This window comes from Watersipora subatra, chromosome 4, assembly GCF_963576615.1.
Source record: "Watersipora subatra chromosome 4, tzWatSuba1.1, whole genome shotgun sequence".
Taxonomy (NCBI): Eukaryota; Metazoa; Bryozoa; class Gymnolaemata; order Cheilostomatida; family Watersiporidae; genus Watersipora; species Watersipora subatra.
Genome location: NC_088711.1, coordinates 8,404,526 through 8,431,934, shown reverse-complemented (window position 1 = coordinate 8,431,934; position 27,409 = coordinate 8,404,526). Strand labels below are relative to the sequence as shown.

The 27,409-nt window shown below is 36.1% G+C and overlaps 1 protein-coding gene across 2 annotated transcripts; it reads left to right on the top strand.

The window, feature by feature from the left end:
• Positions 1–751: 751 nt before the first annotated feature.
• On the top strand, positions 752–24,962 carry LOC137395164 (potassium voltage-gated channel protein Shal-like). 2 transcript variants are annotated; one of them, XM_068081988.1, is made up of 6 exons: positions 752–869; positions 6,625–7,738; positions 15,516–15,678; positions 16,366–16,551; positions 22,809–22,967; positions 24,144–24,962. In XM_068081988.1, the coding sequence occupies exons 1-6, from the start codon at positions 827–829 to the stop codon at positions 24,336–24,338; spliced, it is 1,860 nt and encodes a 619-aa protein (XP_067938089.1). In that variant the 5' UTR covers positions 752–826; the 3' UTR covers positions 24,339–24,962. The 2 variants fall into 2 exon arrangements, with proteins under 2 accessions (XP_067938089.1, XP_067938090.1); XM_068081989.1 differs by lacking the exon at positions 15,516–15,678 and adding an exon at positions 15,217–15,379.
• The last annotated feature ends 2,447 nt before the right edge of the window (positions 24,963–27,409 follow it).

The following is a 27,409-nucleotide window of genomic DNA, read 5'->3' as shown; positions in this document are numbered from 1 at the left end:
GTTGAAACAAGCGTTAAGTGCTGCTGCCTGGTGCTACTGTCGATCCATTAGTCAGAAGGCATATGAGTTGCTCGGAGCTACTAGTTGATTAAAACTGTTTACTATCCGTCATGACTTGTCACATCTTGGCTGAAAGGTGACCGAGCAAAGCTTACTCATTGAGGTATTGTTAGCAGCTGTCAACTTAATCCTCAATCATATGTAGTTTTTTGTGTTCATAGATTTAATTTCGTCTATATGAAAACAGCTTTGTGGGTAAAAAACTGTGATTGTTGTACTAAGGCGCTGATAAAAAACTTTGCCGTTGTTTTTAGATTTTTTTTTCGTTCAAATACAGGAAACGCTGGCTTACCTAAGCGAGGCTGGCATTGCCGTGCTAATTGTTAATGGAAATACTGCTCAACCCTACCACAGGCCTGCAGTGGATTATACATCCAGTCTTTGCATACAGATAAGGTAGGCTCTAGCATGTTAATAACTTTTTTTCCCTATTGACGCATCTAAATGGTACTTTGCTAAAGGTGCGTTTAGCTAGTTGCCAAAATAGCTGTTTGCCAAAACAATCGCATCTATCATCAGCGTTATATCAGCTGCTACTATCACAGCTCCCAGCGAGTTTGTTATTTCTATTCTTCAAACATATTACCCACGATTGCTTAGTGCCCACGAGTGCCAGCTTAGAGCTGGCTAAAATCATCGTGAAAATATAATTGCCGCTAAGTTATGTAAAAGAAGCAGCTGTTATACGTATAAGTAATGAGAATTGCCTTGCCACACGTGGAGAGTTAGTTCATCAAACTTTTCAAATCGAAATCTACTCACGAAAATGGATGCAGAAGCCTGTGACATGATGTCAAAGAGGCATGCAGGTCAGTAAATAGTTTATGCCACGTCGTTGCAAACAATATTTTAGTTTAAGAGCTTTTACTGAGGTTTAATATCCTAGGACAATAAGCTTAGCAAAATTTCATATCTGAAATGTTTTAGTTGTTGTGTATTGATCTGTAAAAGTTGTTATAAACTTGACATCTACACGAATTACTGCTTTCGTGTCAGTCTCTAAATTGGCCTTGTACCTCTTACTATATCTCATTAAAATCAAAACTTGACACAATCACTTGATTCTCTCTTGACGTCGTGTCAACCACCTGCTGATGTACTTCATATATTAGGTATACTGATACTTGACAGCGTTAGACAAGATTTGTCCTATGGTGCAACACGGGTGAGGTATTTCTAGCGATTTGTTTGCTAGCCTTGGGACATAGGCTATTATAGTACACAACATTGATATGTGATGACTTGACGTCAGCTTGTCAGCCCGTGTCTCTCTAAGTGCCTCTCCTGGGACTCAACTACACTGTCAGATAATACAAGGCTGTGTGGACTTGCCGCCGCAAATCACTCAGATATGTGTACATTGTCTTCCACGTGTAGTATTGCCGTTTTATACACAAGTTGGCAATATCGTAGCTTTTGTTTGCATTATGCGACTTAGTGAGGCAATTCTACATGCAAATACTCTGCCTGCCAGGTATTAACTCTCTACTGTATATTTGATCTGGAAATGCTTTCACTCTCCTCTAGCCACTGCTGCCTACCAGCTTCCGTTTAGTACTAGGATTTCAGGCTATGTTATAGCAAGGACAGATCAGCGCTGCCAACCCTTACAGAGTTGCTTTTGGCCATAATTTAAGATAACGCATAAAATATAATTTTTAAACTATACACGGCTTTATTTATACATATGTGGCTCCTTGGCAAGCTTATAAAGGTAGTAAAATTTCTAAAATCAGTACTAACTGACTCCGTATTCTTACAAGTTCACTCTTGGGCTATAACAAGTGTCCCCCTAAAACAAACAATATGATGGAAAGTAGAAAATCAAAATTGCTAGTGTCAAACATTGATAGGAAACTAGGGTCACCATTTTTCATTTTTAGGACAAAAAGTCAGTTTATTGCTATATTTTATTATTTCTATATTCAGTTGAGTTTCAACTTTGAACTAATCTATAAAATTACTTAATAAATATTAAGGAATTGTGAATAAACTTTTTAATTGTGCTTTGTGACAAAATACATGACAACACAATTGAAATATACTGATTTACAATGATCTACTGGCATAAAGTAGAACGCTATATTAAAAATATATTTTATTATGACCTACTTTTGCTATGACATGCTAATCCTATTGTCTTATTTGCTCTCATTTGAACTCTCAATTCCTGCCTTGCTCTCCTGTCGCTATTCAGTGGTGCTGCTGTACTCTGCTCGTAGTAACAGTTATGCTATCTGATTGAACAAGATACACATTTTCCAGTCTCTTCCAAACTAGCAGTTATGGTATAGCTGTTATACCCTTAGTACTATAATATGGTGAGGGCGCTAGTCTTTGTTATTTATAAGAACTAGGATTTTAATAGTAGAGTCAGCTTCTTAATTGGCCTTGACCTGTAGCCTTATTACCTTAGTTTGATTAACGCTGTAACACAAACTTTTCAGCTCTTTTGAACAAGTTTTTTTCTTTGTGTAAATCTTTGATTATTTATAAAGTGTAAATATCTTAACATTCTCTCAATCATACAGCTCTGTGCAATGTCTGATGTGTGCATTAGGTTACGAACTATACACAGTTTGTTGGAAGCCTAATAAAAGGAATTGATATATATATATATATATATATATATGTATATATATGTATATATTGTTATTAAGGCGTTACCAAAGTGTTTTAAAACTGTGCATAATAACTGTTTTCAAGTATCCTTGCTCTATGTTATAAAACCACATATTCTCCACTTTAGCGTACTTGTTTCATAGACACATAGGCCTACATAGACATAAACACATACATAAACATTTGTTTCATAGACACAAATTCAAACAAGTTGTAAAGTTGAAGCCTAGCAAAAAAATCTTCATCATTTCTGGTCTTGCACCGTAAAACTAACTTTCCTTAACCTTGTACTGGCTCTGTATTAGGCCTAACTAGATTATTGCTGATGATGGGATGACAACTACTAATGCCACTTCGTGACAGCATAAATAAGCTAACTATAATGAGTTCCAAGTTGTTTTATTTTGTGCGGTTAGAATTTTTAAAAAAGCTCAAAATTTTTCTAAAAACATTAACTTGCATTCATCTCTCATAAGTCATATTAGCGTGGGTTGCACCGGTTATGCGAGATGTGAGAGTGACAACCTCTAGAAGGTTCCCTGCCAACAATACGTTGGCCATTGGAGAGAATATGATGCAATTGGCTCTGCTGGTTTATGCTTAATACGGTATTTGTGTCTGCTGCTATTAATTAGTATCTAGCGGAAATGAATGCTAATAATTCGCTACTACGTGTATTTACAAATATCGAGCGAGAGTTCACCTACTTGTTGGTAAGTTAGTGACCAGCAAAGAACTGCAAGGAAATGTGCATTAGATGCATCTACCACACTGAAACTGTATATGTGAAACAGCAGCCCCTCTCTCTTCTTCCTCCTTTTTGGTGTAAATTTGCTTACAATCTGGTCAGTAGTTAGTAAAGTTTGTTTGCTTTTTTTCATTTCGAGTTAACTAATAAAATAACCTTTTTATTAGTATATTAAAATCAGAGTAATTAGACAACATTTACTCCTGTAATCAGATTTTATTTTTGCTAAATGTCGCAGTAATCAACTCAGCAATCAACTTGTAAAAATAGATTTTTATATGAAAAGTATTTTCAGCAAAGCCGGATATGACTGTTATTTTTTGCTGAAATGAAATAAACTTCAACGCATTGTGTGAGAATCACTCAGTTTTAGGCTCAGGTATGTTTGAGTCACAATCAGAGTTTTATGTATCTGGGGCACTTCTGAAAGCTACAAAAACAGATGTACAAATTCTAGGGTAGATCTTAGAGTATACGAGTGACTAAGGGTGTGGATGAAGGTGGAGTACGCCGCCCTATTAGGCAGGTGTTGAGGCCTGAAGGGTGAAGGCTGAGATGCAGTAGTCATAACTCAGCCCCGAATCCTGAGTCATTAATTATCTGCATAAGGCAATCGATTCAATTAGCAGTCGTGAGATCTATCAAGAATGTATGCTAACTCGGACTAGGGTTGTGTACGAACTAATGCTATAAAACCCTGCAAGGAGCGACTATTTTATTGTAATTTCGAAGGAAGGATTTTTGTTGAGGAGCGGTGGTCGCTCAACACGCCCAACTGATGCAAAAATGAAACATATGAAAACAGATGTGAATGTTATTATCACTACTAGTTCAGAATGTTGCATTCGTAACAGCTAGAAAGAACCTAGATTCATCATTTGTCTTATCTTTCGGGGTATGCGAAACCCTTCCAACAAAAGCTAACTAGCTTGGATTTACGGTCTAGAAAGTTACTATATTTCACTGGCATGCTTTTCAACTACAGAGTAGCAACAGTGTTTTAGGTGCTTTTCAATAGGTAGTAAATGAAGCATTCTAAGACCTATGTTTGCACAGCTGATGAGGAAGGAAGGTCAGAAACTTTTCTAGAGAGTAAAACATAAAATATAACAAACAGTCTTGCAAAAATAAAAAATAACACTTTTAAAACTGTTTTACATATTTGATACATTATTTTTTAAATAATTGGCAGACCTTTTCATGTTTGCCATAGATTTGATGATAAAAAATTTTTGAAGGTGGTTTCAAACAAGTAGAGCAACAGGCATGAAACACAACATAAAAGTTAACCTTTTAAACCGCTCATTTCTGTTGTTGCTGAAGTACAAATTCTAATATAAATGATATCAACTCTGCACCATGATGGAAAAAGGTCACAAAGCGCATTCACTTTTGCTGCCAGTCCATGTCAACCCTCTAGTGAAAAGTATTAGCCATTGATTTGCGCTAGAAACTCTCTGACACTCTCATAATAACCATTCGCCACCAGCCACCTCTGACCCAGCTTTATTGATTCTGGGTAGCGGACAGCAAAGAAAACTATTCCCGGTCTATGTTCTTAAAATAGACTGGTAACTGTAGATCGCGTGTAAGTCTCATTCAGTTCAGGCTGGAGACAATTTAGTTGGAACTTGATTATTTATGTATTAGGCGTCGCTTATTTCATGACACCCACGCTGACTCTATCGGTGATGCGGGGTCCCTGGTGGATTTACAGCCCACCTGCACATGGTTTTGCATAAATATAAGAATACTATTTGCTAGCACCTCGTATATGCTTTCTGACTGATCTCATTTTGAACATTTTATTATGAGGGTAACTAGGTTTAGTTTATATAGAGATAATGTCGATTAGAACAGTTTTAAAATGAACATAAAAATTCTCTACTAACAAAACTTACTTGTATCCAACATTTAACATGGTGTAGCGACTCTGAAAATACTTTTACTTTTGATAATTACTCTAGTTTTTGCTAGATTTTTTAACAGCTAAATTTTCAGTACAAATTCTCTAAATAGACTGTATGATGAATAAAAAGAGATGCAGCTTGTAGGCCTAAGCAATAGACTCTGTTTCATAGTTTTAATATCGGTGACACCAGAATGCCCATAACATTGGGTTATAATGAAGATCCAAAGCTAGAATGGTAGAAATATTATAGTTCAAGATTAAAAGAGTCAAATCTGAGAAACTATGCATCAACCTGTATATATATGACTCACAAGTTTCTCTGAGTCATTAAACAAGCCTCATTGTTTTGTTAGTCACCCGCTGCCTGTACAAACAATATATCAAGGGTTTCAAAACATGACATGCTACTACAATCAATAGAAAAGCATGTGGTTTAGGAAAAGAGAACCATTACAACCAAGTTTATCTGATATGAGTTGAAATTAATAATATTTGATTCTGCCGCTTACAAAAAATACTATTTGTCGACATTGCGGGACCAAAGGCCATGCTACTGTTCTCGATGTAGGTTAAGTTGAGATATTTCTGTGTATAGTAGTGCTAGTTTATTTGAAGTAGTTAAACACCAACGAGTGTCACAGAGTTTCGCATAACAGGGTAGTAATAACATCTACTAGATGCGTTGGTTTAGAACAAAAAGCCTTCAACACGCTAAACAATAGTGATTTAACAGCATGACCTCTGCAGGTATTGAGAGGTTAAAGATAATAGGCTGCTGGATATCTGCAATAACATAGTGCTGCTTTTAGTTTCTCACAAGGTTATTTTCTGGCAAATATATGCTGATTTCTAGAGCTGTTCCGGCGAAGTACTACACGAACACATGCTGCCAAAGGAATAATTAAATAAACTCAGCTAAAAGAGGTTCGACTCAATTTCGTGATTGACTGAGCAATTTTGATTGACTGACCTATCCATCAGTTTCATGGTTATTCTCAGCACTCTCCTTATTGCTTTTTCTCTGAATGTTTTTCTGTAAGCTGGTCTTTTCTTTCGGAACCACTTGATCGTTCGTAATCGTTGTTCGCCTGATGACTAATCAGTTTATCCATTCTATTATATTTTCCCATATTCACACCTCATCCTCTCCTCTTTCCCACTTCATCTTCTGGATTATCTAACTTCTTCAGGCAAAATATATTCTCACTGGAAACGAGCTGTTCACTCTCCGAAAGCTGCTCATGAAACTGAGTTGAAGTGATAAAGTTGTTCTGTTTTACAGCTAGCACAATGGCTTCGGTTGCTGCCTGGTTGCCCATTGCTCGAGCATCTGCGATAGGATGGGTGCCGATTGCTCAAAACCCTATGCCTCAGTCTCCTGCCACTGCCAACAGCCACCGATCAGATGAACGTCTGAAAATCAATGTGAGCGGTCGGATATTCGAAGTATGGAGGAACACATTAGAGAAATATCCTGACACTTTGCTCGGATCAAATGAGAAGGAATTTTTTCTAGACTCCGAGACTGGTGAATACTTTTTTGACCGAGATCCTGATGTTTTCAAAAATATACTGAATTTTTATCGCACAGGTAAATTACACTATCCTAAAAATGAATGTGTCTCCTCTTATGATGAAGAGCTAGCATTCTTCGGAGTTATGCCAGATGTGATTGGCGACTGCTGTTACGAAGAATATAGAGACAGAAAACGGGAAACTCAAGAACGACTCATCGACGACAAAGAGTCAGACAATCCTGAGGCTGCTGGTGTCATGACTTTTCGAGAGACAATGTGGAAATCATTTGAAGACCCGCAGTCCAGCACGGTAGCCTTAGTGTTCTACTATGTGACGGGTTTCTTCATTGCCATATCAGTTCTTACAAATGTAACCGAGACGGTACCTTGTGGAGTGATCGAAGGCACCAACTTGAACCCTCCGTGTGGCGACAGATACGACGAAGCTTTCTTCGTCGTAGATACAGCCTGTGTGATGATTTTCACTGTTGAGTATTGCCTCAGACTTTATGCAGCGCCTAACAGGTGCAATTTCATGCGTAGCATCATGAGTATTATCGATGTCGTCGCTATCCTACCCTACTACATCGGCTTGGTCATCCCTGAGAATGACGATGTCAGCGGAGCATTCGTGACACTAAGGGTGTTCAGGGTGTTTCGAATTTTTAAATTCAGTAGACACTCACAGGGTCTGAGAATTCTCGGCTACACTCTGCAGAGCTGCGCGAGCGAGCTCGGATTTCTACTTTTCTCCATCAGCATGGCCATCATTATATTCTCTACAATTATGTTCTACGCTGAGAAGAATCAGGAGAACACAAAGTTTGTCAGTATTCCGGCAGCTTTCTGGTACACTATCGTGACTATGACTACCCTTGGGTAAGTACGAGAGCTCTATGCATATGCTCTATGCATTATATCTGACTATCTAATTCTTGCGAGTTTGAGCGAAATTTCAAATATCATAAATTCTTAATGATTTTTCATTCTTAACTTTTGTTACCAGGTTCGTTATTAAAAGGTTTAAGAAATTTAAAAAAAATGAAATTCTACTGAACACAAAGGTACATTTTGAAGGTCATTTTTAAAAAAATAATATAAACCCTTTAGCATAAACCAAAGCATTTTAAACCGGTGTAGCAGTTATTACTTAGCAAAATGTTTTATTGAGAACATGCACCATGAAGTACTTATTGTCAAAGAAAGATGACAAGCTAAATCAATACCTGTCAATAGAGTTATGCAAGCATTTATACTGTACGTACATCTATGATTTGTGGCATGTAGCTGTGCACGTAGATGTTACTGCCAATTAGCTTTGGATAGGTACTCATAGGGCAGCAATGAACGATAGTAATCCAATTAATACGTTCACTGATTAAATTTGCGATGCTATCGCATGCCAATAGGAATGAAAATTATAACACGCTCTGCTGGGCTTGTTATAGTGCCTTTCTACACCAATTTCTTAGACATGAACTACTATGTTTGGTCATTTGGTTATTACAAAAACCGAGTTAAATTTCTAATATGATCAAGACTGAACTGATTTTCCACCTAGCACCGATGTCAAAAGGTGACAGCACATTATTTGGTAGCATGGTTTTGAACCTGAGGCAGACAAGCTACTAAACAGGAGAATAAATTCACAGAGTCATAATTACATGCGTAAGCGGGTTGTTATTGTGGAAAGATGATACTGATAAAACATGTTGTCTTATTATTGAAGTAAGTCTTTAAGTCTCCTTCATGACGTACAAAGAGAAGGTAAAATTCTCAAGTCTGACGTAAGCGGCAAATAGGTGAACATCAAAGTGATAAGCAACTGTCCGCCTTAAGAAGCGGTACTTTCTGATAAAACTACGAGACTAGTGAGTGCTTTTTTCAATACGAGCTCAATTGAGGCAGCTGCTGCTACTGCACGTGTTTCCTAAGAAAAATTTAGTAGTCTGGGTTTGGAATACTAGTAAACGGGAGAGAAACAAAATGCTATTTGTTATAAGGCTGCCAGCCATGCATTCTCGAGGCAGCAACTGTGATACGATATCACAGACATTCACTGCCCTTTTTCTTTATCCAAAAATAAGATTAGAAAAGAAAAAGAACAGATGAAAACAATGCTAAGCTTCAGAGGCATGCAAAACTTTCTATACATCGCGGTCAATCAATAGTCTCTGTGAATAAAGATATTTTGGGAACTTTGGTAATCCTCTAATCTACTAATGCTATTGATAATGTGTTTTGATCTTTCAGCTTTGTGAGTATGAAATTGATTCGATTCTCGCTGCCGAAGGTCAGCGAGCTAGTCAGATATACTAGATAATAATATCCGGCAGCCCAAAGAGCTTTGCATGCCCATCTGGCTTACGGGATGTACTAGAAGCTCAAAAGCTCCTGTGTATTTGAATAGAAGCACAATGCTGCACAAATGATGACGAGGAGCGTTGCATTAGGTCGCACACTAATATATTGATCAGCGAGCCCAATCAGGCAGCGCTCTTGAAAGTTTCCCAGAAATTAATATTTTGTATAAGATATCCATAGAGTACTGCTCTCTAGATGGTCACAAGTGGCAGGATTGGGTGGGTTGAGATTTTAGGTATTAGCCCAGCTGCTAAACATCGCGTGTTTAAACCATGCTGAGTTACGATTGATTTCATAAGGCTCTTTGCAGATAGGTTTGTTGCTTTACTGCTCTGCATGATTGTCAAGGTACCAGAGGATTGGTGAAAAATAATTTTTCAATGGATATCTGGATCCTGGAAAAATGAAATAGACTAACGCAACTAGTAGGTTTTGATGGTTAACAAGGAGAATATCCCACTAATATTTACTAAAATACGAGTAAATCGGCAGACAGAGCATAGATCAACTTTTTTGTGCCTGAAATTTATGATTTAAATTACAAACAATATATTATAATATAATATATTATTAGTAATAGTTGTAATAATAAAAATAAGAATGGTGATGCTATGAAGATTCATCTGAATCAAAGGTACAAAAAATGTCAATGCTCGGTTATCTTAAAATGCCAACTTGTATCTAACAAAAAATGAATGCTGTTTTTACATATTTGGATTATACGTATTTGCACATGTATCTTTTAGAACTTTAAAAACTAGGATATCTGGTGAAAGCTTAATCTAACAGTTTAGAGCTTCAAATTTTTATCTAAAATTATGTCTAGAACAGTCAGTTTTTGGAAATTTCTACCAAATTTTGAATTTACCTAAACCATAAGCGTGTTGCTTAACCCACTTTTCTTCTTCATGATATTTTTATGACAAAAAAATTTAGAAGCTACCAAATATACTCCATACTTGACATAGAATGAGTCTCATAGCATTTACCTGAATGCTATTTGTATGCCACGACATGATGCTGTTTAAACTACATGCTATTGATGTGCGCTTTTTGAGCACACCTAGAAAATGCTCTTGTGTTGTACATAAAAGCCTCATAATAAAATAATGCTTTGTACTATTTAACATCAACCAGAGAAAATACACCCACGCTGTTGACCCTTAACTCTATCAAGCTTATCGTGCAACCGTATGTAAACAGGCTTCATGGGCAGACTCATGCATTTGCTTGTTATAACGTTACGACTGGTCTCAGTCTATGTTTATCTAATATACGCATTTATGTACGCATCTATGCAATAGTTAAATTTTTAGCCAGTATGTAAGAATTTTAGTGAATTTTTGGTGTAAATATATAATCAACACACAGATTGGGGTTGAAAGTAATCGGCAATTTTTGCAAATGTGTCTTTATATCTTAATGGATGAAAAATGAGGCGCGAGCTGTGGAGTAATCTAATATAAAAGGATTATTATTCTTATTATTTTCATTTCTCTATAGACGAATCAAGTCCACAGTCTATAATAAACTATATAAGCTGCATTTGCAGTTAATGGTCAGCAAAAAGTTATGTAATGTTGTGTAATCAAGTACTGGCCAGTCATTTCTTTATTGTTGACACTTTTCTACTTACATTTCCTGGTTTGGGTAACCATTAAATTGCATTCACTTCAAAGTCTTCATGCGCAGAGTAGTAAAATTTGTGCAAAGATTTCATGAAGGCAACTTGACTTGACAACTTGACTTGAACTTGACAACTTGATTTGAACTTGACAACTTGACATGAACTTGACAACTTGACTTAATCTGACAACTTAACTTGAACAAATTTTGGTTCTATTTTGTACACTGTATTTTGGAATTGAGAATTCATGCAGACCACAAAGATGGTAGCGCATCTACATTTGCTCTCTGGGACCATTTACAGAGCATCTTCGACAACAAAAAACCAATAGTAATTTTGTCACAAACGCTTAACTAACCGACAGGCAGCTAGTTACCGATGCGTACTTCATTTCCTCTGTCTCAGTAAAGATAGATATAATCAATAGAGCATCTCACTGGTGCCAGCACTTTCCTACTCTTTCTAACTAGGAAATGATGACAAGTTTCATGTCTGGTCTAAAGTTGAATCTCGTGGTGCTCGCTCAAAATCGTCTGCAAATAGGCATAATTATTCGTGCTTGTAAATGTAACAGTATTTGCTGTAGAATTGTAGAAAAAATTTGTGCTAAAATTGTCTAAAACTGAAAGCTTTAAGGAGTAATACCATGATTTTGAGTGCACTACATTATTAAGTTTACTAGTAGAACATGTCTAGTAATCAACTAGTATATAAGTGTGCATGTTTTTAACAGGCTGTGAGACTTCACTGAAAAATAGAGTTTTTTTAAAGCATTACCTTGGTTGAGCAAGTACTGTGAATTGTAAGAAATTAACTTGCTCAACAACCAAAGTGAAAGTTTATCTCAATAAATCTGAACCTCGAGTTGTGACTTGCAGGTTTAAACTCTGCAACAAGCTAATCGCGGTTAAAAATAAACACTTTAAACTTGCATGATTGCGATTCGTGCACTGAGACTTTTAGAGTTGTCTTTTCTTTTGCTCTTATAATTGAACTCTACACACTAGCCATTTCTTGTGAAGAAAAATCTCGTCCCTATTAAATATTAATGGAGATTTCTTGGTAAAATTGACTATCACTAATAGATAATAAAGAAAAGCAACAGCTACCCTGATGATGAAAACAGTCCGTATAAAGAAGCTTGATCGATTGCTGTTAGCGAGACAAAGGCCAGCCGATAATTTGGTGCAAAGCCTAGTCAATAAATACAATTACCGGTTGGAGCTCAGAAAAGCTTGTAGTATTTCAATTTGAGAGTGTAGCCAAGGCAATGAAAAGGAGAAGGGAGTGAAGATAAATCATTAAGCATCTACTGGCTCATCATTAAATATCATTTAACTCAGGTTTTTTCCTTGTTAATACCTGGCTACACAAACATGAAGAAGCTTGAGGCAAGCCTAAATTTACAATTAATCGAGCTAATTCTTCTCAGACAAGATATAAATAGCAATACTTACTTACTCGCTAGTCACGAGCTTTGCTACCTATAAATATAGAGAGTTTTACAGCGGGATTGGGACAGTCTTGTGCAACTAATCAATCTAGTGAGTTGGGTGTTTGATTATATGGATATAGAGCAACCTATTTATAACACCTATTTCGCCTCGAGCACGGTTTTATCTTTCCAATATTCAATGCATTGCATATAGATTTCAGAAACTTATTTATTATATACCTAAAGATAGAAATATTTAGTCAGAGTAGATGATTGCTTAAACTGATTTCACATCAAAATGTGCTCGCAATGGCTAAGCATATTTTTTTTGCCCTCCTGAACCTAAAGAGCGGACTTCATATGGGTGCAGGATGCAGGCTCAACAATGGCATGTGCAGCGCAGTCGCCTAACACACGAGATCACACATATTGTGTTTTGCACATGCACATTTACATACTAGTAGGTTACTGTGCTTTTCTACCAGCGAATTGACTAGTTATAGTCAATGACTAGTTATAGTCAATGACTAGTTATACTCAAAATCATGATATTTATGCTTGGAGCTTTCAGTCTCAGATGATTTAAGCACAAATTTCCCCACAATTTCTGCTAGGAATGAGAAGTGTGTTTTGTCTCATGCTCAGACAATGAGCTTTTTAAGAAATAAACCTTGATTGTATCTTTACAGCACTGAGTTAAACATAAGCTCACTGAGTTAAACATAAGCTCACTGAGTTAAACATAAGTTCACTGACTTCCTGCTTGAAAAATTATAAATAGAAGACTTTAGTATCAAAAGTTGTAAACATTTTCAGGTTTGTATAAAAATGGTTAGAAATGTACAAAAATGACAAAACTTTGAAACCTTCTCTGGAATACGATATATAAATGTTTATACCCATGAACATTTATATGAGGACAGATTTTTCTGTATAAATATAGTTATACATATATGTATATGTATATATATAAAAGTTTATTTCCTAACTCTGGCTAATCTAAGTGGGTGATAATGTCTACTCAAGCTCGGGTCTTCCAACTATATTTAGGAGACCCGAGTTCCTTATATGTATATGTATATAGATATATATATATATATATATATGTTCTTGTTAGAAACACTAGTTTCGTAAAGCATAATAAAGAAAAAGCGATCAATACATAAATTTAATTTATGTAATTTAAAACTTAAATTTTGTTTTAAATAGATATAAATCTGTCTCATCAGGCAATAACATGAGAACCTACATATAATATATATAATACATTTATATATAGACGTTGTATATATATTATATGTGTTGCAGCTTTTTTTATTTGCGTCAAGAATTCTACACATTTTCATTTTCAGCCCGAACAACATTTCTAGTCTCCAACTTATTCAAAATTAGTCTAAAGATATACATTTGGTATTCGGCAAATCTTGTTAAAAGTAGGCCATATTAAATTTTTCAATATTATTTTAAAAACATCAAATTCAAGTATTTTTTATTTTGGATATTTTTAATATCCTTGAAATATTTAATGAAATGTACAGCTCTGCATTATAATACTACTGATATTGCAGTGCTCCAGCTTGTTTTAACCTTAAAACAGTTACACTGAAACAACAGTGTTGAATGTCTAGACTAGCGTTTGTGTTGAAACATTCGCTGTCAATATTGCTGTCGTGAGAAAAATTTCAAGATCATCTCAGTTATTAGATTATAAGCATACGTCTTTGGAAATGTGACTGAACTTATATTTATCTGTAATCCATTTACAAACTCAAACAAAAGTGAATAACTTGATTGACTCGCCGACTACCGCTGCCGACTGCCAGAGGACACGGATGACCTTGCTTATTAGTTTATGAATTGAGGAGAAACACTTAAAGGCCTCATCATGTGTATAACTTGTCAATAATACTCTAAGTGGCCTATTAACCAATCCCTGACTCGACATCATGACCAAGGTTTTGATGTCGAGTCACGGAGCCAGCGTCGCTGTTGATGTTATATTATGTCATCACTGCGGCATTCATGTAATTAAGTCATTATTAAAGATAAACAAAGATGGTTTAATTTGTCAACTGGTCAAATTATGAATGTTTGTTAAAAAAAAGGTATAATAACTTAATGCAGAGCTAAAGAAAGGTAGAAGACAGTACTAACCAGATGTCAGTTATTGGTAAATGTTCGCGTTGAACTGCTTTTGACCGAGTAGAGCAGAATTGACTAAAAGCTTCAAGTTCCTGTCAAAGGTTCCTGATTGAGTGCAATCTTCAGGGTCAATTCATTGAAGCAAACTCTGGTAAAAGACTAATGCTTTGAATTTTTTTTATAAATAAACAAATAAAAAACCTATGAAACTTTCATAAGTTTGCATTTAAAATAGAAACCAAACATGCTGATGTGTTTGCAAACAACTATTATGGTTTACGTATTTGTATGTGCAAATTTGTTTTTAGAACCTGGTAAACAGATTAACCATATGCTTGTATGGGCAGTCTGTTTTGTATCATGCTGGATAATTCGTTCAACCAATCAACCTTTCCCTAAACTCCATAGCATGAAGTGCCACAAAGCTGCTTGTATATTGCTAAGTTTCGATGAGGTGATGTTACGTCGAGGAAGCAATCGCATCACGGTGGTGTGCAGACCTATGTAATGAATGTTCATGGAAAACTTAGACGGATGTACAGTCCAAGCATAATCAATGAATAATGTTCTTGCAATGTCGTTTTTCTACCTCCAAGATGCAAGAGTTCAAAGCACTAAGTGTGTCAAGGGACCAATTCCTTGCTGCATCGATTTGTTTCTATATGTTGACAAACCGAGTTGTGTCGTGGATCTAACATCACCTCATGGAAATATCTATGCAACTAGATGTGAACCATGACTGTTACCTCTGGCGTGTTGATGTTAACACGCAGAGCTTATGTGTTTCAGTTACGGTGACATGACCCCAACGAGTATAATAGGCATGGTCGTAGGTGGATTATGCTCACTCAGCGGAGTGCTAGTTATCGCTCTTCCTGTTCCAGTAATTGTGTCCAACTTCTCACGAATATATAGCCAGAATCAGAGAGTCGACAAACGCAAAGCTCAGAAGGTATTGGCTAGAGTGTAGTAGTGTATCCTCCCTTCATACAAGGGACTCGCACAACCCCACCCCTTCCCACGCATGTCCCGGGCTGCATCTATTTTAGTTTATGCTGATGTTGTACCTAGACTGTTGTATGTTTTAGCTATGGAGACATGACACCTGACACAATCATGGGCAAGCTTTTTGGCAGTGTATGCTCATTGTGTGGGGTGTTGGTTATAGCCCTTCCTGTGCCCGTAATTGTTTCCAACTTCAGTAGAATTCTTAATCAGAATCAGAGGCAAGACAAAATAAAGGCCCAGAAGGTACTAATGGTAGCGTGCCGTGTTCCTGCTTACTCCACACCTGCGCGCACGCTATTCTTAGTGGTTGCTGTGTGAAACATTCAAAATCACTGTTTGTTAACCTTTTCCGCACATGTTTCCATTTCAATTTCCTATTCACGATGAGAGCTCGTACCTACTAAACAAACATCTACATGGTTTGCACTAACTACGCTGCTTTGCCTCAGGGTCCCCTTACCCCCATCCAATTGTGCACCACAATAACCCGTTAGACTGGTCAGCGAAACTGGTCAGCAAAACCGGTCAGCAAAACTGGTCAGCAAAACTGGTCAGATTTGATCTATCAGCAACATCGATAGATGTTGGTATTCATGTAGATATGCATTATATTAATCTAGTACACATTAGGAAGTAGAAGCTTCTAGTATTTTTCCCCTACTACATATTTTGTCCAACTTGTGGTATGATATAAAAGTAGAAAACATTTGGAGATCAGCCCACGTGTTCTTCTGAACTTTGGCAGTCATCAGAACATTTACAGTATAATTGAGCTGTGACCGGGAGCTCAGTATGTTTGCATTTCACAACCACCTAAAAGACAATACGGCCATATAACATTTACCTATATAATTTTTGCCTGTCTGAAATAGTGAAATGTTAAGTTTGTAAAACATTATTGTTATTATCTTATCTTCCTATATTTATTAGAAAGCGAGGTTGCATAGGATAAAGATGGCTAAACAAGCCTGTAACCACGCTTACGTTAAAGCTAAGCGCGAGATCGAAGAGGCTGAACTCAGACGACAAAATGGTCAGGCTGACTTAGATACGTCTGACAAAGATGTATTTGAAGTCCAACATCACCACCTACTCAACTGTCTGGAAAAAACTACGGTAAGAATAAAAAAGTACTTGTTTCGTTGTGAGAGGGAGAATGGAAAGGGGAAGAAAGAAAAGGAAGGAATAAAAAGAATGAGTTGAAATGAAAACAAAGAGTTCAAGTCAATATCATTTACATAAATGTTTGCAAAAATTAGGATTTGTCTAATCAACACAAACCTGCCAAACAATTACAACTCTACAAAGCATTCTTACAAAGCATTCTGTCAAGACAATGTATACACTCATTACACAACGGGCGCTTGTATATTACCGCTTTGAGTTATAGGAACCTCGTCTACGATGGCACAGGATTATAGGGTCTGACATCAGCCAATTAATTGAAAACATAATCAGGCTTCCATGAACCAGGAAAAATGATCAATTCTAAAAGCACTTGGTTATTAACGTTGTAGCTTGAACAATAGTAGCTGCCATGTTGTGCCCTTGGTACATTGCATTGCGTTGCACCGAGCTGCCTTGTAACACACAGTATTGTTGCAATGTTGCATGAGCTACATTGAATTGCATCAAACTATTGCTACTCTATGAGCACTTGTGATAAAAACTGTAACCACACTCAAGGAACATTGGAACAAACAGAAATAATTTTCTTTACATACAAATATAGCGTTAGGAGCAGATCCTCTCTTGGGATCAAATTGATTACCGTATTTAATTTTGTTATCAATAAGGACGAAAACAAAAAGTTTTCATTATTAAACAGATAAACAAGATATTCACATTCTGTTTAGGATTCAAAAATTTGGCTAGAAAGCCCAACAAAACTCTAGACAACTAATTGTGGTGAAAGACTAACGTTTCATTAAGCTCATTTTACTGCCATGATTGCTATCAGCCAAGTTCAAAAGCAAAGATTCCTCAGTAAACTAGGACAAGGTTATTGATTAGAGCAGCTCTAACAGAAAACAGTCGATGAAAGGACTGTCAGAAGTGAACCGTGGGAAAAGCTATATGAGTCATTGTTATTTGGAAGCCTGACAGTCAAGCTCAATGAATCTTTTAAGAGTTGGAGTCGGGGGCACTTGCTTATGGCTAACAATGTAGCAGGTTTTTGATGTTTAAAAGCAGCATTGAAAGGGTGGTGGGAAATGCCGTTTAGGAGGTGACTTTTAAGTTGTCACTCTATCCATACTTTTGATGACTGTTTTGGATGAATCTGAGATGCTATTGGCTCTACAAGGCCTGTAAAAGGATTTGAAAAATGCTGGGAGGAGAATGCTGTGTTGTCAAATACTTTTGGAGAAATGGAAATGCTTGAGATTCAGTCACTGCCATTAGAAGGCAAACTGTCACCTTATTGGTTAAATGGTTTAAAACTGGTAACTCGCGTTAACAACCCTGCAGTAAGAAAATACAAAAGTACAGAGCATAATTAAGGCAAAGAGGCCATATTGCATAGAAACAAGAAATAAAGGAGAGAAGTCATCATAGAACGGAAAAATAGTGTATACTTCATTACATTTATCTATGGAAAATCTGCAAACTAAAAACAACTATTGAAACAAAAAACCAAACACCTTTTCAACCAAAAACAAATTCACCTTTGTCAGCGAGGGTATTTATATGAGAGGAACAGAGCTTCATACCTCCCTCATGCAGTACATATATGAAGTCACAGCAATACATTTGCAAGAAAATTTCAAAGGCAGTTAACATTGTTTTAGGAGCATCGACTACAGTCATATGGACTGAATCAACCAATTGAAAATACAGAGCCGATCCAATTTATACATTCACTAATACCTTAGTTTAGAGAAATGTAAAAATCTTTAACCCAAAAGATAAAAATTCTTATGCGTGCTCTAGCAAACTACTGATCAAACTTGGTTTTGTTAGTTGTCTTGGCTAGTAATAGAAATAAAAGTAACAGTAATAGAAAGTATTGCTCAACATCATCGTTCTAAATAGGAGTAAACATTGATTACTACCCACTCGGGGCTACATCTATGTAAAAAAGTTTTAAAGTCTGACGTTAAAATACACCAACACGCTCTTAGTCTATAAATGTTATCTTTAAAGACTGTTATGGAAGGCTGATTGTTATTATTTACAATTATTACCTCGTGGTTAGAATTTCATTTGGTTAGCTTGCATTTGTAATAGTTTTACTATTCATGATTCTACATATACTACAGCTATTGTGATGTTGAGCAGCCATCTACTTAAATATTATAACACTAGATGAATGCCTGGCATTTCTTGAGTAATAAAAGTCTTTGCACAGAAAATTGATTTTTATTTAAAATATAACAACAGTTACCATTTTAACTTTCAAATTTTATATCATGAAAAAAGTGTTTTGTGCAGTTTAAATAAATTAAGAAAAAAATAAAATAATAGTTGGACCATTCATGTAACATTGAACCATTCCGGTGGCTGCACATGTACGTCTATACTCCGTAAATATGAAAGGAAAATGAACCATTACACAGACCCCTTACTAAAAATTGAGAAAAATTGGAGACACTATAGTTGACTGCTTTACGTTTTTTGTGGTAAATGATATTGACAATTGAGGATTCCTAGCCTTAAGCAAGCTAATCAATATCTAAGTATTTATATTTAATTATCAGTTACAATTCATACTGATTGACTGTCAGTAACAATTCATACTGATTGACTGTCAGTTACAATTCATACTGATTGACTGTCAGTAACAGCTCATACTGATTGACTGTCAGTAACAACTCATACTGATTGACTGTCAGTAACAATTCATACTGATTGACTGTCAGTAACAACTCATACTGATTGACTGTCAGTAACAATTCATACTGATTGACTGTCAGTAACAGCTCATACTGATTGACTGTCAGTAACAACTCATACTGATTGACTGTCAGTAACAACTCATACTGATTGACTGTCTGTAACAACTCATACTGATTGACTGTCAGTAACAATTCATACTGATTGACTGTCAGTAACAATTCATACTGATTGACTGTCAGTAACAATTCATACTAATTGACTGTCAGTTACAGTTCATACTGATTGACTGTCAGTAACAATTCATACTGATTGACTGTCAGTAACAATTCATGCTGATTGACTGTCAGTAACAATTCATGCTGATTGACTGTCAGTAACAATTCATACTGATTGACTGTCAGTAACAGCTCATACTGATTGACTGTCAGTAACAACTCATACTGATTGACTGTCAGTAACAATTCATACTGATTGACTGTCAGTAACAGCTCATACTGATTGACTGTCAGTAACAGCTCATACTGATTGACTGTCAGTAACAACTCATACTGATTGACTGTCAGTAACAACTCATACTGATTGACTGTCTGTAACAACTCATAATGATTGACTGTCAGTAACAATTCATACTGATTGACTGTCAGTTACAATTCATACTGATTGACTGTCAGTAACATCTCATACTGATTGACTGTCAGTAACAATTCATGCTGATTGACTGTCAGTTACAATTCATGCTGATTGACTGTCAGTTACAATTCATGCTGATTGACTGTCAGTTACAATTCATGCTGATTGACTGTCAGTAACAGCTCATACTGATTGACTGTCAGTAACAATTCATACTGATTGACTGTCAGTTACAATTCATGCTGATTGACTGTCAGTAACAGCTAATACTGATTGACTGTCAATAACAACTCATACTGATTGACTGTCAGTAACAATTCATACTGATTGACTGTCAGTTACAATTCATACTGATTGACTGTCAGTAACAATTCATACTGATTGACTGTCAGTAACAGCTCATACTGATTGACTGTCAGTAACAGCTCATACTGATTGACTGTCAGTAACAACTCATACTGATTGACTGTCAGTAACAATTCATGCTGATTGACTGTCAGTAACAGCTAATACTGATTGACTGTCAATAACAACTCATACTGATTGACTGTCAGTAACAATTCATGCTGATTGACTGTCAGTAACAATTCATACTGATTGACTGTCAGTTACAATTCATACTGATTGACTGTCAGTAACATCTCATACTGATTGACTGTCAGTAACAATTCATGCTGATTGACTGTCAGTTACAATTCATGCTGATTGACTGTCAGTTACAATTCATGCTGATTGACTGTCAGTTACAATTCATGCTGATTGACTGTCAGTAACAGCTCATACTGATTGACTGTCAGTAACAATTCATACTGATTGACTGTCAGTTACAATTCATGCTGATTGACTGTCAGTAACAGCTAATACTGATTGACTGTCAATAACAACTCATACTGATTGACTGTCAGTAACAATTCATACTGATTGACTGTCAGTTACAATTCATACTGATTGACTGTCAGTAACAATTCATACTGATTGACTGTCAGTAACAGCTCATACTGATTGACTGTCAGTAACAGCTCATACTGATTGACTGTCAGTAACAACTCATACTGATTGACTGTCAGTAACAATTCATGCTGATTGACTGTCAGTAACAGCTAATACTGATTGACTGTCAATAACAACTCATACTGATTGACTGTCAGTAACAATTCATACTGATTGACTGTCAGTTACAATTCATACTGATTGACTGTCAGTTACAATTCATACTGATTGACTGTCAGTAACAGCTCATACTGATTGACTGTCAGTAACAGCTCATACTGATTGACTGTCAGTAACAACTCATACTGATTGACTGTCAGTAACAATTCATGCTGATTGACTGTCAGTTACAATTCATGCTGATTGACTGTCAGTTACAATTCATACTGATTGACTGTCAGTAACATCTCATACTGATTGACTGTCAGTAACAATTCATGCTGATTGACTGTCAGTTACAATTCATGCTGATTGACTGTCAGTTACAATTCATGCTGATTGACTGTCAGTTACAATTCATGCTGATTGACTGTCAGTAACAGCTCATACTGATTGACTGTCAGTAACAATTCATACTGATTGACTGTCAGTTACAATTCATGCTGATTGACTGTCAGTAACAACTCATACTGATTGACTGTCAGTAACAACTCATACTGATTGACTGTCTGTAACAACTCATACTGATTGACTGTCAGTAACAATTCATACTGATTGACTGTCAGTAACAATTCATACTGATTGACTGTCAGTAACAATTCATACTAATTGACTGTCAGTTACAGTTCATACTGATTGACTGTCAGTAACAATTCATACTGATTGACTGTCAGTAACAATTCATGCTGATTGACTGTCAGTTACAATTCATACTGATTGACTGTCAGTTACAATTCATGCTGATTGACTGTCAGTAACAGCTCATACTGATTGACTGTCAGTAACAATTCATACTGATTGACTGTCAGTTACAATTCATGCTGATTGACTGTCAGTAACAGCTCATACTGATTGACTGTCAGTAACAGCTCATACTGATTGACTGTCAGTAACAACTCATACTGATTGACTGTCAGTAACAATTCATGCTGATTGACTGTCAGTTACAATTCATGCTGATTGACTGTCAGTTACAATTCATACTGATTGACTGTCAGTAACAACTCATACTGATTGACTGTCAGTAACAATTCATACTGATTGACTGTCAGTAACAATTCATACTGATTGACTGTCAGTTACAATTCATACTGATTGACTGTCAATTACAACTCATACTGATTGACTGTCAGTTACAATTCATGCTGATTGACTGTCAGTAACAGCTCATACTGATTGACTGTCAGTAACAATTCATACTGATTGACTGTCAGAAACATTCATGCTGATTGACTGTCAGTAACAGCTAATACTGATTGACTGTCAATAACAACTCATACTGATTGACTGTCAGTAACAATTCATACTGATTGACTGTCGATTACAGTTCAGTTCACGTATGCTAATGTGTCGGTTCACCTTACTGTTATAATGCTGTTTTCTCTTAGCAGTATGATTATTTTTGTGCACTGACTATTCAATGTTCAGCCTCATAAACTCACATACATAGTATTTACACCATGACTTCATTCATTTTGATGACAACAGAATTTAAGGTGGTACAAGCGGTGAGCTCCATCAACAAATTTGTAATAAATAACTTTATTAAATGTTTTTGATATAATTGTAAGTCTATAAAATATACTTGATATTATAAAGTGTAAAATATGGTGGCTTTAACAACCTTCTTCTCTCCGTTCGACTTGAAAGTACTCAAACTATGATACTCGTTTGTACTGAGACTATTAAACTTAGTTTAGCTAAGTCTCTGATCAACTCAACAATTATGCCTACAACAAGCTCGCTTCTGTTTGTAGAATGTTGCATTCACGGAAGACAGGCCTACGTGTTTGGAAGGAGAAGCAAACAAGATATCACATACTCCACCTTTGTCTCCGCATGACTCGCTCGCTTCGCTAACCAGCAAGAGCTGCTGCGGACGCAAACGCCGAATGCCGCTTTCGTCCAGTTGCAGTGTGAGTCTTAATTATTGTGATCATTTCATTTGAAAAATCTTGTTAGTGTCATACAACTTTTACAGCAAAACTAAAGTGAATCATTACGTGGACTGAGCCCTATATACTAGTAGTATTGACAAGAATACTGATTAGCTATGAGAAGACTATTCCAATAGCACCTATCTGGCAATAATTACATTTTATACTAAATCTTCAGGAAGATACCAGTTAAAATGAAAATGCAATATCATGTTCAATAAACAAAACCTTTAAGTTTAATGAAGAATTGTGTGAAATAATAAAAAAAGTTTTTGTAAAAATTATTTGATTGAATTACTGAAATGAAAACCAATGTTTTTACTCATTTATTCTTTGTTGTTAAACTTGCAACTAGACCTTGACAATGTTTGTGGGCTTATTTATATTTACTGTAGTTTGAGCATAGCACCAATGATATACAGTCCCCACAAAGGACTGGATGTCATTGATAGTACTGACTCTTTGCAGGATTATTCATGTTGAGGACAAAAGATTATAATTAAAGTATCGACGAATATCTAATCAAAATAAGAATTTTTAAATAATCAAAATTATTTTTTGCCACTATAGTAAAACTTACCTCATGCTATGGTAGCAATAGTAATTGTTGTGTCTATTGTTGTGTCTATTGTTGTGTCTATTGTTGTGTCTATTGTTGTGTCTATTGTTGTGTCTATTGTTGTGTCTATTGTTGTGTCTATTGTTGTGTCTATTGTAATAAGCTATGGGACTGCTAGTTTATGTTTAAAAATCAAAATCAGTCAAGTTATTCATGCAATAATTTAGATCATGAACAACATATGACAAATGATAGCAAAGCTGTTTGCTTATAACCGATTTCAAACATTTGAAGCATTTGCAACAACTGTACTTGATTTGAGTGAAGTGGATACGAGTGCGGTCATTGGTAAAGGAGATGATCCAATTCAAGTTACTCTCACTCTCCATCTGATGTTTTTATTTAAAATATAACAACTTCAAAAACGGGAGTCGGCTATTCTCCACATGGTCATAGACTGCAACTGTGATGGTCAGAAGTTGTATTATAAATGCACATGCGCATTGTTTATATTTGCGTATATACAGTTTACAACCTGCCCAAATTTGGCTACATTAAAGTTTGCCTCTTTGCAAAGTTTCATTGATTGCTTGTAGAAAAAGGAAGCAAATGATATTGGTGGAGAATTATCCGATGTTAAGATTATGAGAGAGGGAGACGACTCTGCTGACAATGGACACAATCACTACTCGCACAGATCAAGTCCACAGATAATCACGAACAACAATAGACGTCTAGGACATTCTAGCAATGACAACACAAATGCTGAACTCCATATGTCTATGCTGTGATAATATGAGAAAATGAAGCTCTTCTTCACTTACAAACCCGTCTCTTCCATTCAAGCATCCAGCTACCTCCTCTCAAGTTGAATAGACTATTCAAGTTCTGACATTACATAAAGCAAAAGGAACAACTTTTTGAGCTCCTTCAAGAATAATACTCTATACGAGAGCAAGTTCTGTGAACTTGGGATGCGATTCAGAAGCTAAGAAAGACCGCTATGCATGTGCTAACAACTCCCCAAGTTTTGTGTAGTTTTCTATGAAAACCCAAAAACTGCTATTACAACCTTCAAAATAGAGTTGGACTCTATGAACATGTATGGTCTCGGAGACTGTCTGTTATTGACCAAAGTTTCTGGAAATAGCGATTGTCGGCTAGCCTTGGCACCCCACACATGCATCTCTGAATGTCGGCTAGCCTTGGCACCCCACATGCATCTCTGTTGTACTAGACTAGTGCATTCTTTTGAACTACTCATTTAGGAAGTGAACTACATACTACTATTAACCATTTGAAACTGTTTTTTATGTAGTGTGTTGATGTAACTGCAGAGATATTTTGCTGCAATGGTCATTTTAGCAGCCTGTACAAAAAGCCGCCGTGTACATTGCAGAATTTTTTATAAAGTTAGAAAGCACAAAATATTACTTTAAAGTAAAAACTAATGGCTCGGTTGAGTGGTTACGGTGCTTGCACGATATTGACGAGACGAGTTGATGCTATATTTATATTTATTAGGCCAATAATAGCATTGCTAGCCGCCATATTTGATCATAAGCTGTGTGTCAACTTGCAGAAATGCGCTCATCATCATCATCATCTTTCGGAGCTAGTCTCTGCCTTAACCACAGGTGTCCTTTAGCGGGATATTGCCGAGGCCGGGCTGTAGTCTACGCACACAAAAAAACAACAAAGGTCCACGTAGTTATGAGCAAAAACAAATGTATCCACCCAAGTATCTCACCAATCCGATGAGCAGCACACACAAAAACTAAACCAATCGACAGAGCTACCCATCATGTCAAAATATTCCAAGTTTCAATTCATGTCTTGCACAACTCACCTTATGGTTTTTCAAAACTTGTCCCAAAGTCCCTATTAATTTGAGACTGTCCAATTGCTGTTTTAGAAATAGTCGCCGCTAGCCTAACCTAACGTCTTAATTCAACATCTCAGTAACTATCGGAGCATTGCTGAGTGCTCCCGAACTTTTTGATTCCCTCTTTTAGCAATGCCCCGATAGTTAAGAAACTTGGAATATTTTGACATGATGGGTGGCTCTTTCGATTGGTTTAGTTTTTGTGTGTGCTGCTCATCAGATTGGTGAGATACTTGGGTGGATACTTTTGTTTTTGCTCATAACTGCATGGACCTTTGTTGTTTTTTGTGTGTGTAGATTATGGCCTGGCCTCGGCTTCCGCAATATCCCGCTAAAGGACACCTGTGGCCTTAACAGAGATGTTTCATAAGGTAACTTTTGTCAGCCTGAAGCACACATACAGCATATTGCAGAGTAGAAACCTTGAAACATACTGGAACTTAACATACTGGAATTTGTTTTGAAGTCCTTCAATTAACAACAAGTAGGGTGCAGCTGATAGATCAGGATTCACTTGTTCGAGTCACACAACTAGTAGAAATCGACCAAGTTTCTATAGTTACTAAGTATTTAGTAAAACCGCAAAACTTTAGAACATGCATCTGGGGAGTTAGTACAGTCCCATGATGAGATGGTCAACAACGCCCCTAGAATAATAAACTTTTGGGGACAACCTCTCTCTTTTGTTTGTTTTTGGTTTATTTGTTTTATTTTACATTAAATCATGACATAATAAGATTATAGACAATTAAGATGCAATGTGGGCCCATATGCACAGTAGCATGGCTATTCGAGGGGCAAAGCCCGAGTTAACAGGTGAGATTGATTGTCTATGAAAAAAACATGGTTGTCTAAGCAATAGAAATTGGAGCAAATCTATCCCAGAGAATCCAGCAAGTACTGCTTTAAAGCAGCTCTAAAAGCATCATGACTACCAATTTTCCTTAGTAAAATTGGCAAGGAATTCCATGCTGATGACACAATAGGCAACCCGTCTATGGCCACAAGCAGAGGAGGAGAGTGGAAGAGGTAATGAAAATAAGAAATAACGAGTGTTATAATGTGTTGACAAGTTAGTTTGAGATTTAAATTGTGTGAAGGCTAAAAGACATATTTTTAGTTAGTTGCTGTATAGGGAAAACACGAGATCTTTTAAACAAAGGAGTTTTTATGATATATTATTCTCAGCAATCGCTTCTGGTTGACTAAAATTTTGTTTAGGTAGCTCATTGGAGCATTTCCCCATGCTTAAACTAAGCAATAAACTATTTTACTGTTAATTAGAGTATTATATAAAGCAAAAGAGGCATTTTTGGTACTATCAAGGAGACTTGGTAAATAAGTCCCAAGCTTTGTCGCAGTTGTTTCCTCAATAGTTTTATGTGTCTTGACCAGTTTAGTGTACTATCTATTGTAAAGCCTAAAAATTTTATGCTATCAGTCATTAGTATGTTTTGTCTATTCATTGAAATGTTTTCTGTTAATCAAAATTTATTTTGTGGATTTTGAAAAACTATGAAATTGGTCTTGTTAACATTCAATGTTAGTTTGGTTTGGTCACACCAATTTGTTATCGCATTTAATTCTTTGTTAATTATAGCTATATTTTTATTCAAGTTTTTAGCAGTATAAAATAAGTTAGTATCATCAGCAAACAAAATTGTTTTAAACTTATCAGTACTCTTTACAAGATCATTCATATATAACAAAAAGAGTGTTAGTCCAAGGATGAGTCCTTGGGGGTACTCCACATTTAATTACTAAATGTTGGGATACTTTCTGAGATATTATAACTCTTTGAAGACGATTTGATAAATAATTTTGAATTAATTTTAAGCTTGATTGAGAAAAATGTATTTGCTTAAGCTTATATATCAAAATAGCAAATGGAAATCTATTGTATCAAAAGACTTTGAGAAGTCAATGACAATACCTAAAACAGATAGACTATAATTGTTTAAAGCTGTAAGTGTATTG

What these genes read in the sequence shown, in the direction of transcription:
- LOC137395164 (XM_068081988.1), top strand. Translation starts at nt 827, where the DNA reads ATGGATGCAGAAGCCTGTGACATGATGTCAAAGAGGCATGCAG. An exon ending in ACTGTCTGGAAAAAACTACG is followed by an intron (nt 16,552 to 22,808) that starts GTAAGAATAAAA and finishes TTCTGTTTGTAG; the next exon opens with AATGTTGCATTCACGGAAGA. An exon ending in CGCTTTCGTCCAGTTGCAGT is followed by an intron (nt 22,968 to 24,143) that starts GTGAGTCTTAAT and finishes GATTGCTTGTAG; the next exon opens with AAAAAGGAAGCAAATGATAT.